Source organism: Haliaeetus leucocephalus, unplaced genomic scaffold, assembly GCF_000737465.1.
Source record: "Haliaeetus leucocephalus isolate CR32 unplaced genomic scaffold, Haliaeetus_leucocephalus-4.0 Scaffold339, whole genome shotgun sequence".
Classification (NCBI taxonomy): Eukaryota; Metazoa; Chordata; class Aves; order Accipitriformes; family Accipitridae; genus Haliaeetus; species Haliaeetus leucocephalus.
The window spans coordinates 10,429,313-10,444,209 of NW_010972775.1; the positions used below are offsets into that span (position 1 = coordinate 10,429,313).

Consider the following 14,897-nt stretch of genomic DNA (forward strand, 5'->3'; position numbering starts at 1 on the left):
GGATACAGTTGAAGGATATATGTGAAACAACAAAACTATATAACCAAGAACAGCTTTCAGTAACTGTTTCGTGAGAATTTATCCTACATCCAGCCACTAGCCAGAATATCTAGTACTCGCACAGCTTAATACCAGCTCTTCAAAGAAATTTTTCTTTGATGGAAGTTGTTCAGATCATGCCCTTTCTGGAAGAAGTATTCTGACCAGTCAGTACAAGAGTACACAATTCAATCCACATTCTCTTTCCTTTGGGTTAATATTTTTAATTTTGGTAAAATGAAACAATCCGAAGTCATTCTCTCATACTTGGAGGCTGGAAAAAGAGATAGCAAAAACTGTCTTTGAGTTAAATAAAACTATACATTAGAATAACAACTAAAAAATATTGTGGGTAAGGCTAAGTTCATTCAAGTGACTTTAACTACAAGATGACTGTTAAACCAATTTAAACTGAGAAAACACTTTCTAAAATTCCACATTTAAGTAAGACTTTGAAAGAGCAATTTACAAAAGAAGACAGTGTAAAAAATTTACTTCTTTTCATCTTTGTAATCCACAAAAAGCCTCATTTTTGGAAGCTAAAGTGGACCACTTAGTAAAGGCTTAGTCAGCATCAAACCTATGGAAGTGATTAAAACATTTTCACTCTTAGGAGTGTATTAAAAATAAAAATAGCCAACATTTTTATTAAAAACTGACATAAAAGCAAACATATCACCTGTGAATTGGTGGTGTGTTTCCACATGCCAAATTTGTTGTTTAAGAGGTATCTGGGATGATTTTACATCAAAATACAGCATGTTAGGTCCATATAGAATGAGTCCCTTTCTAAACGGCTAGCTTCTTCCTGAGAAGGTTGCAAATGGAAAGCAGGTAACCTCATGTAAGGAACCAGTCTCCCAGCAGAGGTCTAAACTAAGAGGATTACAGGGTCAAAATTCCAGCAGATGGAGAAAGGTTTTATCTGCACATTAAAGAGGCACAGGAACTCTTAGATAACGATTTAATTATAGAAAAAAGAACAGTTTCTCAGCCACTCAGACTCCCGAGTTGAAATTCTTCACTTTGTTTTCATACTTGCAAATGTCTACACTGCAGTCAGCTGCTCAGCAGAATATATTAACACATGCAGAGCTCCGTCCTGCTGCAGCTAGAACACTTCCCGTACCTTCCAGGCAGGAGAAATGGAGGCAGAGTGTTTTGACAAATTACTAGCCTAATTAAAGATGATGAAAGCAAGATGTCCAGGTTGAAAGCTGTATCTCAAAGAACTAGGGAATGTCATGAGAGCAAAATGCTCACTATGAGGCACTTGCACCCTTCTACTGTTTTATAAAAAAATCAGAATTCAGCTGGGCAGGAGAGAGATGGGTAACAGTTCTTCTTATGTAACTATCAGCTACTTTATTTCATCTTATGTAACACAAATCCACATAATAATCTTTTCACAGCATCAGTCAATGGTTTTGTTTAAAGAAGCATTAAGCTAGTTCTGTTTTCCTTCTGTTACCTTTTTCAAGTCGCATCCAAACTCTGTAGGCCTGTGTGAAAAGTCAGTCAAAAAAGCAGCACAGATAACATCTGAATGCTCTCTCACCAACGAGAGACCACTACATATGGGATACTTCATCTTGGAAAGAAAGTATGGAAAAGTTCAGGTATTTCTTCTAGCCTTTCCCCACTTTACAACTGGTATTGCATAATCAAGTAAGGTATTTAGATATAGTGTAAAAGCAGCAGTCATTCTGTCCAGAATCTTCTCCTCCAGTGACTTCCCAGCTGAACAAACCTATATATAAAACCAACCAGGAGCAACAGGAAATAGCACCATAAGGATCATATAAGATTATGAGACACTATTATTAAGATATATTTTTGCTGACAGAAATGTCTTAGTTATGTTTAAGTAAGTGCTTTTACTCTGACATTTACATCACTAGCATGTGCCTATTATTACTAACAACGCTCAGGCAAGATGCAGATTTTCATTCTGGGCTTCAATACATGAAAAATAAATGTCTTGTGTGATCAGTGAACTACTCTAACTGCAGGAACTTCACAGTTTACTCAAACGTGGTAAAAAATATTTTCAGTCATCAAAATATACCAGCATAGTAATGTACTGTTCACAGTCAACAGGAAATAAGGAACACCTAGGAAAAAACCAGAATTGTACTGTAACACTCATATATTCTTCCAACCCTTCCATACAGATGGTAAGCTAAATTACCATACCCTTGGCCAGGCAAACTTATCATTTAAGCATTCTATAAAGACTAGAACAGTTTCTCCTAATGAACTCGGTAAAAATCACTGATTAATCCACTTGGATAACCAGATAACAATTCTCAAAACTGAAATGTACTGTGCAAGATAAAAAATGGCACTGTGATGATCCCTGGTGCAACAGTTGCTGCAATAAGAGAAAAATCTTAAAAGTAAAAGGAAGTCAAAAAACTTTATTCACACCAGAAATGCAGACTTCAATGGAATTTTCCTTTATCAAAATAACCCCATTATGGTTACTTACATCTTTGCTGTAAGAGAACTGTACAATATATATATAAATATATATTAAAAAAAAAAAATCAACTTTTGTGCTTCCTTAATATTAATCGTCATCTTCTTCCTCTTCATCGCTGATCACGTATTTCTTATGCTTCTTACTTGTTTTGTCATCATCCTCTGCTTTTCTCTTTCCAGAAGGCTCACCCTCCTAAAGGCAAAAAAGGACAAAAATAAACCAACATACTCCAAGCTAAAATAAAAAACTCAGAAGAACAACAAAAAGACCTCAAAAGTCTTTTTTGCAAGAAAAGCAAAATTATTTGTTCCAGTTTTTCCATTTCATGCTACTGTAATGCAGGACTACTTATGTATCAGTAGTTCTGTCAACATTGCTACCAGTCTCAAACCTCAACCTGAGAGGGTCCATGATATAGCTGCAGATCCATTTACCTCAATGGACATGCAACCATACCTGCTTCAAACTGAACTATGGCATGGAAGTAATTTATGTCTTAATCTGGATTTATGGCATGTGCAATACCATTCTCAGCAAGTCTTACGAGCATTGGTAATTCCTACAATTTGTAGTGAATTCTTCAACATGCAGAAGCTTCCCTTCAGGGAGCCTGTATAGCTTTGCCAAGTTTTCTGACTATTGACACTCGTATGCCCTAAATTAGAGCTACTGAAGCAAAGAAGAAATTCAGTAAGTGGGTAGGCATTTTGTTTGTTTGTTCATTTAAAAAAAAACCCAACAACCTAAACCACTATCTGGCATAAAGGAGAAAGACTGATGAGAAACCACTAGTACCGAGAATCAGCACCACAGTTCACAGTCCAAGAAATAGAATAGTTTAGGAGGCTTCAAAGAGTTGGTCAAAGGAACTCAAATCATTTAGTTAATTACCTGTTTGCAAGCAATACCATAATGATTTTTACAGGCTAGATGCCTAATTTTTAGCACCTGAATATAGAGTCAACAGGTTTATTTTTATTCCATGTTCATTTACACAAGTTCAGTTTAAATTATCCTTCCAAACAACATTTTAAATCAGAGTGCTATGAAAATGTTTAATCAAACTACAAATCACTAGTTGTTAATGCAAAACTTACCAATTTTGACATGAAGAACAAGTGGTAACTCAATTATTGTTTAAAAAGAAGAGTATCTTTACAAATACCCTCAGGTCTAAGTAACCTCATCCCTTTTTCCATTTATTGGTTTTGTTTTTGCTTTCGGGGATTTTTTTTGTTTTGGTTTAAGCAACACATATTACTTGATTTTAAGCAGCAGCAAAGATTGAGTTTCAGAACTCTAATGATTAATTTTTTATTCAAAGCATTTTATTCTATATTAACATGTTAAGTTAGTACAGTGAGAATCTCAGTTAGGAAGGAATTTTAAGCATGGAAAACAGAAATTAGTAAGGGTGGGAATCTCAATGACGGCTTCTTCCTCATAACAAGCATTCTCTTGTAGTCTAGCTAGGCTATTGTTAAATGATTCATCTTTCTGTTTAGCAGAATATCCCCATCAACTACACTAACAGTAAAACTACTTGCCACGTGGTGATAATTATTATTATTAATAACAGATTGACGTTTTCAATAATGGTAACAAATTGCTATCAGAACAAAGATTTTTGCTGTGTTGTTGACTGACAGCACATAAAAGCAAGTCTGTGTACTGTGTACAAGGAAGCCTGTGTTTCACATATGCAGATACATATTACAAATACCATACTTCCTACGTGGTGCCTGAAAGTAAGCAGTTATACATCACTGGTTTTTTTCCGTAATGCTGTAGCACCCCTCCGTGGCCCTAATGGGAATGTTACCTTTAAATCATATAATTTTAAAATGGAGGCTATCGTTCCTCAAGCAGCAGAGAAATGCTGTTGGCTAGACCTTTTCTTCTGAGACTGGAATTGCAAAGTCCTGACATTGCTATATCATGAACTAGCAACTAGTAGCGTCTTATAAATAAACAATTCAATTTCTACTAACAAACACTAACAGAGCTCACAAAATTACAGTTTTGTATACATGCCTCACTATGGGTCTCTCCAGGATTACTATCCTATTTTCTGAAATATTCCATTTTCCTTAATGTATAATAAAAAGCCAGAATCTATGTCTTCAAAAGAAAAACTAATTTTTACTTCTGCTTCATATTACAATCCTATTACTGTAAATACTCAGCTGACAGTGTAAGAGGAGTAGCGTCACAGCAGCAAGAACATGCATTCAGAATGTAATAAATGTAAAACAGTCTGGGACATAGGACATGCCTCCTGAGAAGTTTACAGGAAGCACAGTACAGAAATGAAAATGAGAGCAAACTTAGTCCTTCAAAAATTAAGATTTCTTGCATTATAGAGGTATGTGTCATACTGAAAACTATGTCCTACATCCTATATTGGTCATTTAAACACAACTTTGGAATTTCAGCAGCTGTGATTACAGAAGTCTGACATGCAGTCATTCACTAGGACACACAGCAAGCTATGCTGCAGAATTACTCTTTTTAAGAAGAAAAGGATGTTTTACTATGGAAGCCTCTAAAATTCAAGAATTGGGTTCTAGCCATTTCAGCAGCTATTAGAGTAGCATGCTAGATATGACTGTAGGAAATGAGCTGAAAGAAATCTTAGGGCAATCTTTAAAATAATTTACAGTTAAAATAATCTCTTAAAGGAAATGGTGACGTAAAGCATTAAAAAATATTCCATAAGCTTACACTGACCTACTCAAACTTCCTTTTTTAAACTTCTGCATGATATTCTATGCATAAACTTCTAAATAAAATATAATTTAGAGTAAAACAGGACAGGAAGATTAATCAAACTAGCACGCCAGTGTAAAAACACCTCTCTCAACCTACAAAGTAGTAATAAGAACCTATTGAGCTAAGTTAGTTTGTATTTATTATTCTGCCACATAAGTGAAGGTGGCTATCAGCAGAGCTCAGGTGTGACCAAACTACCACTCCTAAGCCATACCTGGCTTGAGAGAAATATAAACACAGCTGCAACTCAGGGCTGCACTATACTGATCAACAGCAAGACTACAGTAATGCAGAACTGGTGATGTCTAAAAGAAAACAAACTGATGCGCTACTAAAACCAAGTAGGCCAAACACCTGACCCAACCCAATTCCCTCTTGAACAGGGCAGTGGGAAGCCAGGGAGCCAGCGTCAATTACCATTTGTCATTAATTCCAAAATCCCCTCTTCTTTCAGCTTCCCAAGGTACACAGTAAATGTCCTATGGCTCTTTGCCACAGAAGCATTTTACAGTGAGGAGCAAGGGTCAGGAAAATAGACTACACAGGTATAGCTGATATAGGACAGAGTCCACGTACTTCCCGGTTCCACTTCCACCACTGGATGAAAATAGTTAAGTTTTAATCTCAGAAATGATATCTGTCAATTTTGAAAAGCGTTACACTGCAGTGCTGTAGCAGAAGTGGTGACATTACTTGAAACAAACTAAACCTCAAGATGTGATACACACAAAGATTCATTTGCTTATACCCAGAAGTGATAAATTACAAACCAGTAAAACACAATTTTAGAAGAGGAAACAACTGTTAGCTACAGCAGTAGTGCTAACTTGATCATGGCCTAATGTTTAGGATGATGCTTGGGTAATGGATAACGTCTATTTAGCAATGAACATTAATGCTTTTTAACTGAGTTTTTTAACTCTTCTATTTAAAAACAGCAGAAATACTATGTGAAAATGCTTCTGCTATTTCCATAATAAACAGGAGAGGACCATGTAACTTAGGAGACAACACTGCCCTAGGATTCCAATATTAAGTCTTACTCCTTGCATGATTTTGGTAAAGTCATTTTACATAACTGTATAAATTTTTCCATCTTTAAACCAGCAATAACAATAGTGACCTCCTTTGGGAATCACTCATGTCTATGAACTAAAGCAGTGTATAAGAAATTGGTGATTAATGACCATGGAAAGCATGCCAAGTTAAATAATACATTCATCACAGCATAAATGAAACTACGAAAGTCTCAGCTTTAAAAACTAGATTTAGTGCAGGAAATGTTCCTGACTGAAAATGAGTTGCTTCAGAACAAAATCCTTTTCTTACCTCATCACTAGTAAGTTTCTTTGCCTTGAGTAGTCTTTGTGTTTTATCTTCATCTGAGCCTTCGTCACTGTCAGAAGAGTAGATTCTAGCACGTTCCTCTACAGAGAAAAATGAAAAGACAAATACTTACCTTTATCTGAAACTGGTGAGGAAGACAGAATATTAAAAATAATTCTCTTATATTTAGTCCCACAAAAAGCTGGCAGAATCTAACTCCAGAGTAAACAAAAACTTATACGAACTGAATTCATGTCTCCTCACGTATCAAATCAAGTGGCAAAATAAAATACAATCTTACCAGGACTCTCCTGTGAAATTATTCCATCTGAATCACACAGGCCCTACTTACATGCTGTTAAGGTTTATTATTACCTCTGATGCCACCTTTGTATCTGTTTTTGATAGCTGCTAGACTGATTGCATCATCTCCCTCATCCTCTTCGTCATAGCGATCGGGTTCTAAATAATTTGCACTCAGACCACGCTGATGCTGCTTCTCCCGCATTCTTCGCTGCTGAGATTCTCTACGAATGGAAGCTCTTAATCTCTCCTCTTCTTTCTGTCCAAAGAAAGAAGCAATATATAAAGATTGAGGAGGAAAAAAAAAAACAAACCCCAAACAAAAATACCCAAACCAACTCAACAGCACCTTGTATTCTATTGTAGCTTTTGAAATAATTTCACAGCAGAGTAAAGATTGTACACATTCTGATTTTTTTTGTAATCTGTAAGGTTAAGCAAACCACACCCATGGCTAACAACTCTTGTCTGTAACTCCAGAATACGCTCTGTTTTTCATAAAGTCATAACATGTTCAGCTATATTACAGTTCTGATTTAATCTAAAAAATCAGAACATAAAAGAGTTCCACACCACAATACCTTAATCATTTCTGTGCGCTGAGACTCTGGATCGCGACCTGCCATTGGCAAAATACGAATTTTCTGGGTCTTCGAACATCTATCTGCCAGAGACAGAGTCATCTTCCTGTGAGTGGCACTGTCTGTAGAGTGTGGCCTGTTAAAAAATTGCAATGGATTAAATAATTCTTCAAGGGACATACCCGTTTTTGAAGGGCAACAGTAGGGCCTGCATACTTACGGTTTCAAAGATTGATCTGCACAAAAGTAAAAGCATAATCTTTTTTTTTTTTTTTTTTAAATTTATTTAGGTGCATTGTAACAGCTACCGGAGACATCAATTCCTCTCTCAGCAAACCATCTGTAGTCCATTACAAACCTAAATAATCATCTTTACATTTCACATCAATATCCCAAGACATAATCATCATCTTGATAGCAACTTTTCATCAGAAGAAAGGTTAACTTCAGGCAATATTAAGATTCTTCCTGATTCAGATGAGGAATTGCACTTAAAAATGCGAATTAAAATATATACATAAAAAATACATGTAGCCTACATATAGCAGTGAATAGCATATTAACCTTTCAAACTGAGACACCTAATTTAGGAAGAATCTTACTGAAATACTGACTTCGGGAAGTAGCGCATTCTTATTAAACAGTTAAGTTCTGAGTGTTTATGAATTGGTATCTCTAATCTTTGTGTACTAGTTACAACACTTAATTGCAAAAGTAGTATCAACATTTGCTATAGAATAGCATGTTTACCTGAAGGTTAACTTTGTCTTGAAAACAGCCTGTCCTTGTAGACCTGTCCCTTGTCTGATAAACAAATGGTTGTGATCTCCCTGTAGTGGCGCCTTGTACACATCGAAGACCTCATTGCCCAAGTGGAGAGACATGCTTAAAAGAGATTCATATATCAGTTATTTGATAGAGCTACTACAGCCTATTTTTTTTGCTTCATTTATAAATGGAGAAAGCCATCACATTTCCTTTTTATATATAGCTGACAATTATATTTCAATCCAAACTAAGCAGAGCATAAAATTTTCAAAGCACTGAGACTAAAATAATTTCTGCTGTGCAGAACTGACATCAAAGTTTGTTGACCTTCCAATTTTGCACACCATGGCATTTCACTGTAAGAACAACTGTATTCCTTCAATAACAAAAAATCCAAACTAACCTTCCATCTGACCATTTGACTATTCGTGCATTACTTTCTCTGATCTCATTCCCTTCCTCATCACGTCGCATCCGCCATCGTATTGTGTTTTCTACCTGTGGGGGAAAAAAAAACCAAACCACTTTTTCTAACTCATAGTAAGGAATACTGTGGTAAAATATACTCTGTATAGGTCAAGAATTACAGTTAGAAAGGCTAGATAATTTGCTGCATGATGCAAAGAAATGAAGGTGAAAGGTATTGCATTTATGGGTGAAATGCAGCTGTCAAGCTTTTTTTTTTTTACTTTATTACTAAAATGGATCAACTTTCCTCAGTGCTGAACTGGTCCACACTTTCATAATCTGAACCACGACTCAAAAAACCATTCTAAAATACCTGAAGTAGACTTTGAAGAAATGTGGCTAGATGATTGTAAAAGAGAAAAGGGAAATTAACATTATACCTTAAGCTTTAACCTAGTTCTACCCTCTTCATCAAGCATCTCCTCATCTTCAAATTCATCTTCATAATACTGGGGATCAAAAGGTCTGCAATAAATTATATAATACAGTCTTTATTCTTCTAAAAATTAATCCAGATTATTCTAGAGTTGTGCAACATAACAGGTGCTTGAACAGTTTAAATTATACACTGCACACAACAGTAGGCACTGCAGCTGTGAGACAGCCATTTCTGCAGTAATGTAATTTACTGCACTGATTCTACACCACAGGAGGCCTACCCAAGTGTCTTCACTAGCATCGATTACAGCCACTTTAACATTCAGACCCTCTAAATGGCTCTAGCTAAAGAAAGCAAGTCTGCCTCAGAAAATACTGCTTCCTTAGTATCAGGATGATGAGGTCAGGGTTAAGTCTGGAACAAAACATATACAATATTGTACAGAGAAAATAAAGAAAAATTATCATCTTTTAAGTGTAGTGAATTAGGGATTTTGTAAGAGCACAATCATGGTAATTTTTTAATTGAATCTCAAAACCAACCAAAGGGAAAGGAAGATGAGATTGTTTTTCCTCTCTTCCTTCAAAAAACCTGACAACTAGGGTGGGAGTGCGTGGGGGAAGGCCATTCCCTAGCCTCCTTCCTAATAGTTTCCAGGCTGCTGCAAGGGAATGAAGCGCTAAACAGACTCTGCTACTGTACAATTCTATTTTCAGTCCTGTCTGACCCACAAAGATCCCCAGGACTTCTCTCACGGATTACAGCCACTAACCAGATTCTTAACAGTTCTCTCCCGAAACAGATTATAGCATGAAAGCCAGGAAGAATGATTTAACTAACATATAACAGAAACAATGCTACAGTGCCAGCTAACAAAACAGTATTAAACAATGCAATAAAGTTGCTTAACAAAACGCTCGAAGAGACGGATTTAGCAGCAATTTGCTAGAAGTGCTGAAGGTAGGCTTTAAGACCAAACCTAACATCACAAACAACTCTAATAATTTATTTTGTTTCTCCTTATGAATTCCAGAAAATTTCTTTAGCTTGGGTTAGGTAAATAGGAAAATGAGTAACCAGCCTCTTCATAAATAGTACATTTAGCACACAAATTAAAAAGGGCTTATTCCAAAATTTGAAATGATTTTTTTATCCCTCAAAGTGCATAAAGACACCATGCATTTCGCTTTCACACCTCTGAGAGCCTGAACCTGTGTTTAAAATTCAACTGATAGCACGTGCTTTCAATTAAATTATATTTTTGTTTGTTTTTAAAGACAAAAAGGTTTTCAACCAAGCTGAAACCCAAGCTCATAAGAAAATTACTCAGCATGTGATTAGATAACAACAATAAGTATTACTATTGACTGATCACAACCAAAAGTGCATCTTAATGTCAACCATGTTAAATATGGTCAACATATTTAATTGTATTACTAAAACAAAAGCAATACAGGGAAATGCTAAAAACCCTTATCATGTATTTAGCATGCAGTTACCTGGGCTCCACGCTAAGGAAGTTGGGCAGCTTCACAAAATACAAATCATTGCCCAAGTCTGTGTTTACTTTTGGTATTTCTACCTCTATTCTAGTTTCTGGAATAGGCTCTTCTTCCTGCTGTTCTTGACTCAGTCCATTCTCATCCTAATGAAAAAAGCAGAATAGGAGCATAAGTGAAAAACACCTGTCTGGCTACTGTTGCTCTAACAAGCACATTTTGCTTAAAGAAACGTCATCCGTATGCAAAGGGAGAGATCAGGAAGCTTTGGGTAAAAGAACTTGCACATTTTCAGTGTGTCGTGGTTTAACCCCAGCCAGCAACTAAGCACCACGCAGCTGCTCACTCACTTGCCCCCCACCCAGTGGGATGGGGGAGGGAATCGGGGGGGGGAGTAAAACTTGTGGGTTAAGAACAGTTTAATAGAACAGAAAATAATAGAACAGAAAATAATAATGATAATGGTAACACTAATAAAATGACAATAGTAATAATAAAAGGATTGGAATATGCAAGTGACGCACAATGCAATTGCTCACCACCCACCGACCAACGATGCCCAGTTAGTCCCTGAGCGGTGATTCCCCCCCCCAGGCCAACTCCCCTCAGTTTATATACTGGGGATGATATCACATGGTATGGAAAATTCCTTTGGCCAGTTTGGGTCAGCTGCCCTGGCTGTGTCCCCTCACAACTTCTTGTGCCCCTCCAGCCTTCTCGCTGGCTGGGCATGAGAAGATGGAGGATCCTTGGCTTAGTATAAACACTACTTAGCAACAATTGAAAACATCAGTGTGTTATCAACATTCTTTTCATACCCAACTTAAAACATAGCACTGTACCAGCTACTAGGAAGACAATTAACTCTACCCCAGCTGAAACCAGGACACAGTGAAAGCAATTCAATTCAGCATTTTCATATGCCACTTAGAGTGTTTTCAAATACCAGTGCAAACTCAAGAGACCAAAGACAGCAAGGAGACAGCAAAGCAGCTGACATACAGTTTTCAGCTAAGCACTGGAGAGTAAATGGGGGACAACTTTTCCCAAAAAAAAAAAATAATTATGTATTAACACCAAGACCCAAAATGAAAATATTTGTCAAATAGCTGTATTAAGGTACCAAACACAGCTATGACTTTGTATTTTACTTGATGACAACCAAAACTACTCATTATATTTCTTTCAAGTACAAAAAGCAGAGCAGGGATGGGTGAAGGCAGATAAACAAATCCATCTGATATTGCTATGTATAAAACTTTAATAATTCTTTTAGCTATGGCAAAATTATCTGTAATGTTTACTTAACACCATGACTCTTTTTTTTCACTAAAATATTATCAAACTCAATCAGCGTTCTACATTTCAGAGTGGAATGGAATGTTAATAATTTCAAAAGTCAAGTCTACTCACAATGGGCTGTCCTGGAGTTGGTGGCTTGTCTTCTCCATCACTCCCTGAGGAAATGTCATCTGCACCTCCAAACAGATCCATGACATCTGCATGCTCTTGAGCAGAAAAATTACTATTTTAAAATACGCATATATGCTCACCACCCCCCCACATGCAAGCACATTCACAGAAAAAAAGATTAACACATCCTTCACTTTTATTATCACTTAAAATCACCTACAAAGGTTAAAAGTTGCAAAGGTTTATGAAGCATACATTATTCTCTTATCCTGAAAAACAGTTTTTGCATGTAGTTTTAAGCTAAGGATTAAAGGTATGTTCTCCTGGAAAGGTTCTATCAAATAAGAGAATCTAGCTGAAAAAGGGCAACGGAAGAATTAAGAGTATAAGACCATCCTTTACTCAAGTAAACAACTTAAATATACGTTAAAAGCAACTTCATTACGCATTTTGGAGGTTTTACTTCTCAGAAGAATCAACATGTCTTTCTCAGGCAGCTAAACATCACAAAAACCAGCAGAGGTTCTCTGGGCTGCTCTGATTAGAGGCACCATTTCTTAACATCTTTCAGTAAAAATGTGTGAAGCAACATTCGCAAAAGACAAGCTCTGTCTCTCATGGAGGAAACTGAAAAACTGATAAAGCTAACTAGAGATAATCAGCAGAAATACAGCACGTACTTCCCCACACAGAATTCTGTTTTGATATTTTCATGGCACTACAGTTACACCGTATAGCAAGCGCTATCAATTTTATCCAGTTCTGTAGCAGATAAATGGTGTGCTTAAGATGAGGACTAAATGAACCAAAAAGCCACAAAACAACACCACCACTTACCTTTCTGTCCTTCTGTCTCACTGTCCACTTCTGAATCTGATGCAATTGGTTTCTTCCGCTTCATTCGCAGAACTTCATCTTCGCTATCACTGCCCCTTGCAGACTCTATTAAGGAGCATAATTATTCTCAGCAAACTAAAAATTTTGTTCCACATATTTTAAAAATTCCTTTGTATTAATAAGCTGATTCAGATGAATAGGAACTTAAGTGCTGCATAAAAAAAACTGTTATAAAGATGACTACAGTCGAAAGCTACGTGATTAATTCCTTTACATTGAAGCCTGAATCTTTTCAGGCCAATATAAACAAAACAACAAAGAGAAATCAAACCAGAAGCAAATCATTACTGCTGTATTCACTCGTACCAGATTTATGCTCTTGGTCCTCCTCATCGGAGTGCTGGGCCCTTTCGTCATCATCCGAGTTCTGCATCTTTTCCTCATCAGAAGGCTGGGCCCTTTCATCGTCATCTGAGTTCTGCATCTTCTCCTCATCTGAGGCCTGCGGCCTCTCCTCATCATCGGAATTCTGCATTTTCTCCTCATCTGAGTTCTGGAGTCTTTCCTCATCATCAGATATCTGTGGCCTTTCATCTTCATCAGAGTTCTGCACTTTTTCCTCATCATCAGAGTTCTGCTGTCTCTCTTCATCATCAGAGTTCTGCTGTCTCTCCTCATCATCTGACTGATCGCTTTTGTCCTCCTTGCCCCACTTCTCATCCTCTGAATGTGCTTTTTCAGAACCATCTCCCTCTGAATGATGACTGCCTTCATCTGACCCATGCCCGTGATCATCCTCCTCATCGTCATGAGCAGCTTCTGAAACACTGTGCTGGTCCATGTCTGACTGATCATTATCTTCATGCTCAGAATGTCCTGAAGCTTCAGAGCGATTGTAGGATCTTTCAGAGTGGTTGTCACTCCCCGTGTGATGGGATGCCCCTTCATCCTCACTATCGTCTCCAAATAACTCCTTATTACTAGGTTTTATTGCCTCTCTGTCATCATCCTGGTCACTGTCGCTTCCAGAAGCATTACTACCAGAGCCAGCATTCTCCTGATCGGAATCAGATTCAGATCCGGAATCAGAATCTACAAAACAAACGTCACACTTTCAAGAGTTAAAATGTCCCTATAAGAATGCATGTAAGACGATGGGCATTGCTTTAAAAAAAAAAACAACAAAAAAACCAACCCACAACCAAAAACCAAACCCACCCCCAAAACCCACAGAGAAAACCTACAAAGAGCTGTAAGAAAGAACTATAAAAGTTACCTAGAACAATAAAATAAAATGTCTACTAATAAAGGCACAGCCAATGAAAGACACATTGAAAAATGATGGATGCCACAAAAAGTTTCAAACCACAAGGTATTATCTAAGATTCTAAAGTTGTAGAAAGAATAAGCAGTTACACAAAAGTAAATAAAATAAAATTTAACGTAGTGCAGGCTTAAAATAGGTAAACACATACACATGGCTTATGAGATCCTACAAATCTAAAACTGTCACCATGTCTTTAATCCAAGTTAGCTGTCTTATGTACCCTGACACGTTTGTTACAACGGAGCTACTCCTGAATGCTGGGGTTGGTGAATGCCGTTTCAAGCAGGAAAAGAAAAAGGAACATCTGCCATGGAAAATAATTTGCAGCCACTGAGACAAGCACTTTAAAAACACGCAAATGACTTAAATCGGGAGGCGTCCCATCGTTCTCCACCAACCGAAATCCAAACAGCTCTAAGCAAGCACACGACGAAGCGTCACCAAATTCAGAAGTACGCTTTGCTTTTGTTTCCCGTCACGAGTTTTCCATGGCCGCGGGGACGGAAGGCAGCCGCTACAAACCGCTTTTCCGCGGAACGCCGGCTGCCAGGCCAGGGCCTTCTGCTTCAGCGCACGGAAACGGACGCCCCCCCCGTCCCCCGTGGGCATTCCGAACCGCGGGGCAGCTGCACCGGCGCCGTTCGCTTTGCTTTTCGGCCAGGGAAGCGGGGCTGCGAAGGAGGCCCGGGGCAGCGCCCGC

General features: G+C 37.5%; 1 protein-coding gene across 2 annotated transcripts; it reads right to left on the reverse strand.

The window, feature by feature from the left end:
• Positions 1–2,440: 2,440 nt before the first annotated feature.
• On the reverse strand, positions 2,441–14,674 carry LEO1 (Leo1, Paf1/RNA polymerase II complex component, homolog (S. cerevisiae)). Of its 2 annotated transcripts, none has more exons than XM_010571834.1 (12): positions 14,346–14,674; positions 13,237–13,962; positions 12,871–12,975; positions 12,034–12,128; positions 10,621–10,766; positions 9,123–9,207; positions 8,678–8,772; positions 8,257–8,391; positions 7,507–7,642; positions 6,998–7,184; positions 6,626–6,723; positions 2,441–2,716 (listed from the first exon to the last, which is right to left on the reverse strand). In XM_010571834.1, the coding sequence occupies exons 1-12, from the start codon at positions 14,347–14,349 to the stop codon at positions 2,612–2,614; spliced, it is 1,917 nt and encodes a 638-aa protein (XP_010570136.1). In that variant the 5' UTR covers positions 14,350–14,674; the 3' UTR covers positions 2,441–2,611. The 2 variants fall into 2 exon arrangements, with proteins under 2 accessions (XP_010570136.1, XP_010570137.1); XM_010571835.1 differs by having other exon boundaries at positions 14,418–14,673.
• Between the last annotated feature and the right edge of the window lie 223 nt (positions 14,675–14,897).

Coding starts and splice junctions, on each gene's coding strand:
- LEO1 (XM_010571834.1), bottom strand. Junction 12,129..12,870: donor TGAGACAGAAGGACAGAAAG/GTAAGTGGTGGT, acceptor TTTCTGCTCAAG/AGCATGCAGATGTCATGGAT. Junction 7,643..8,256: donor AAGACAAAGTTAACCTTCAG/GTAAACATGCTA, acceptor ATTTTTTAACAG/GCCACACTCTACAGACAGTG.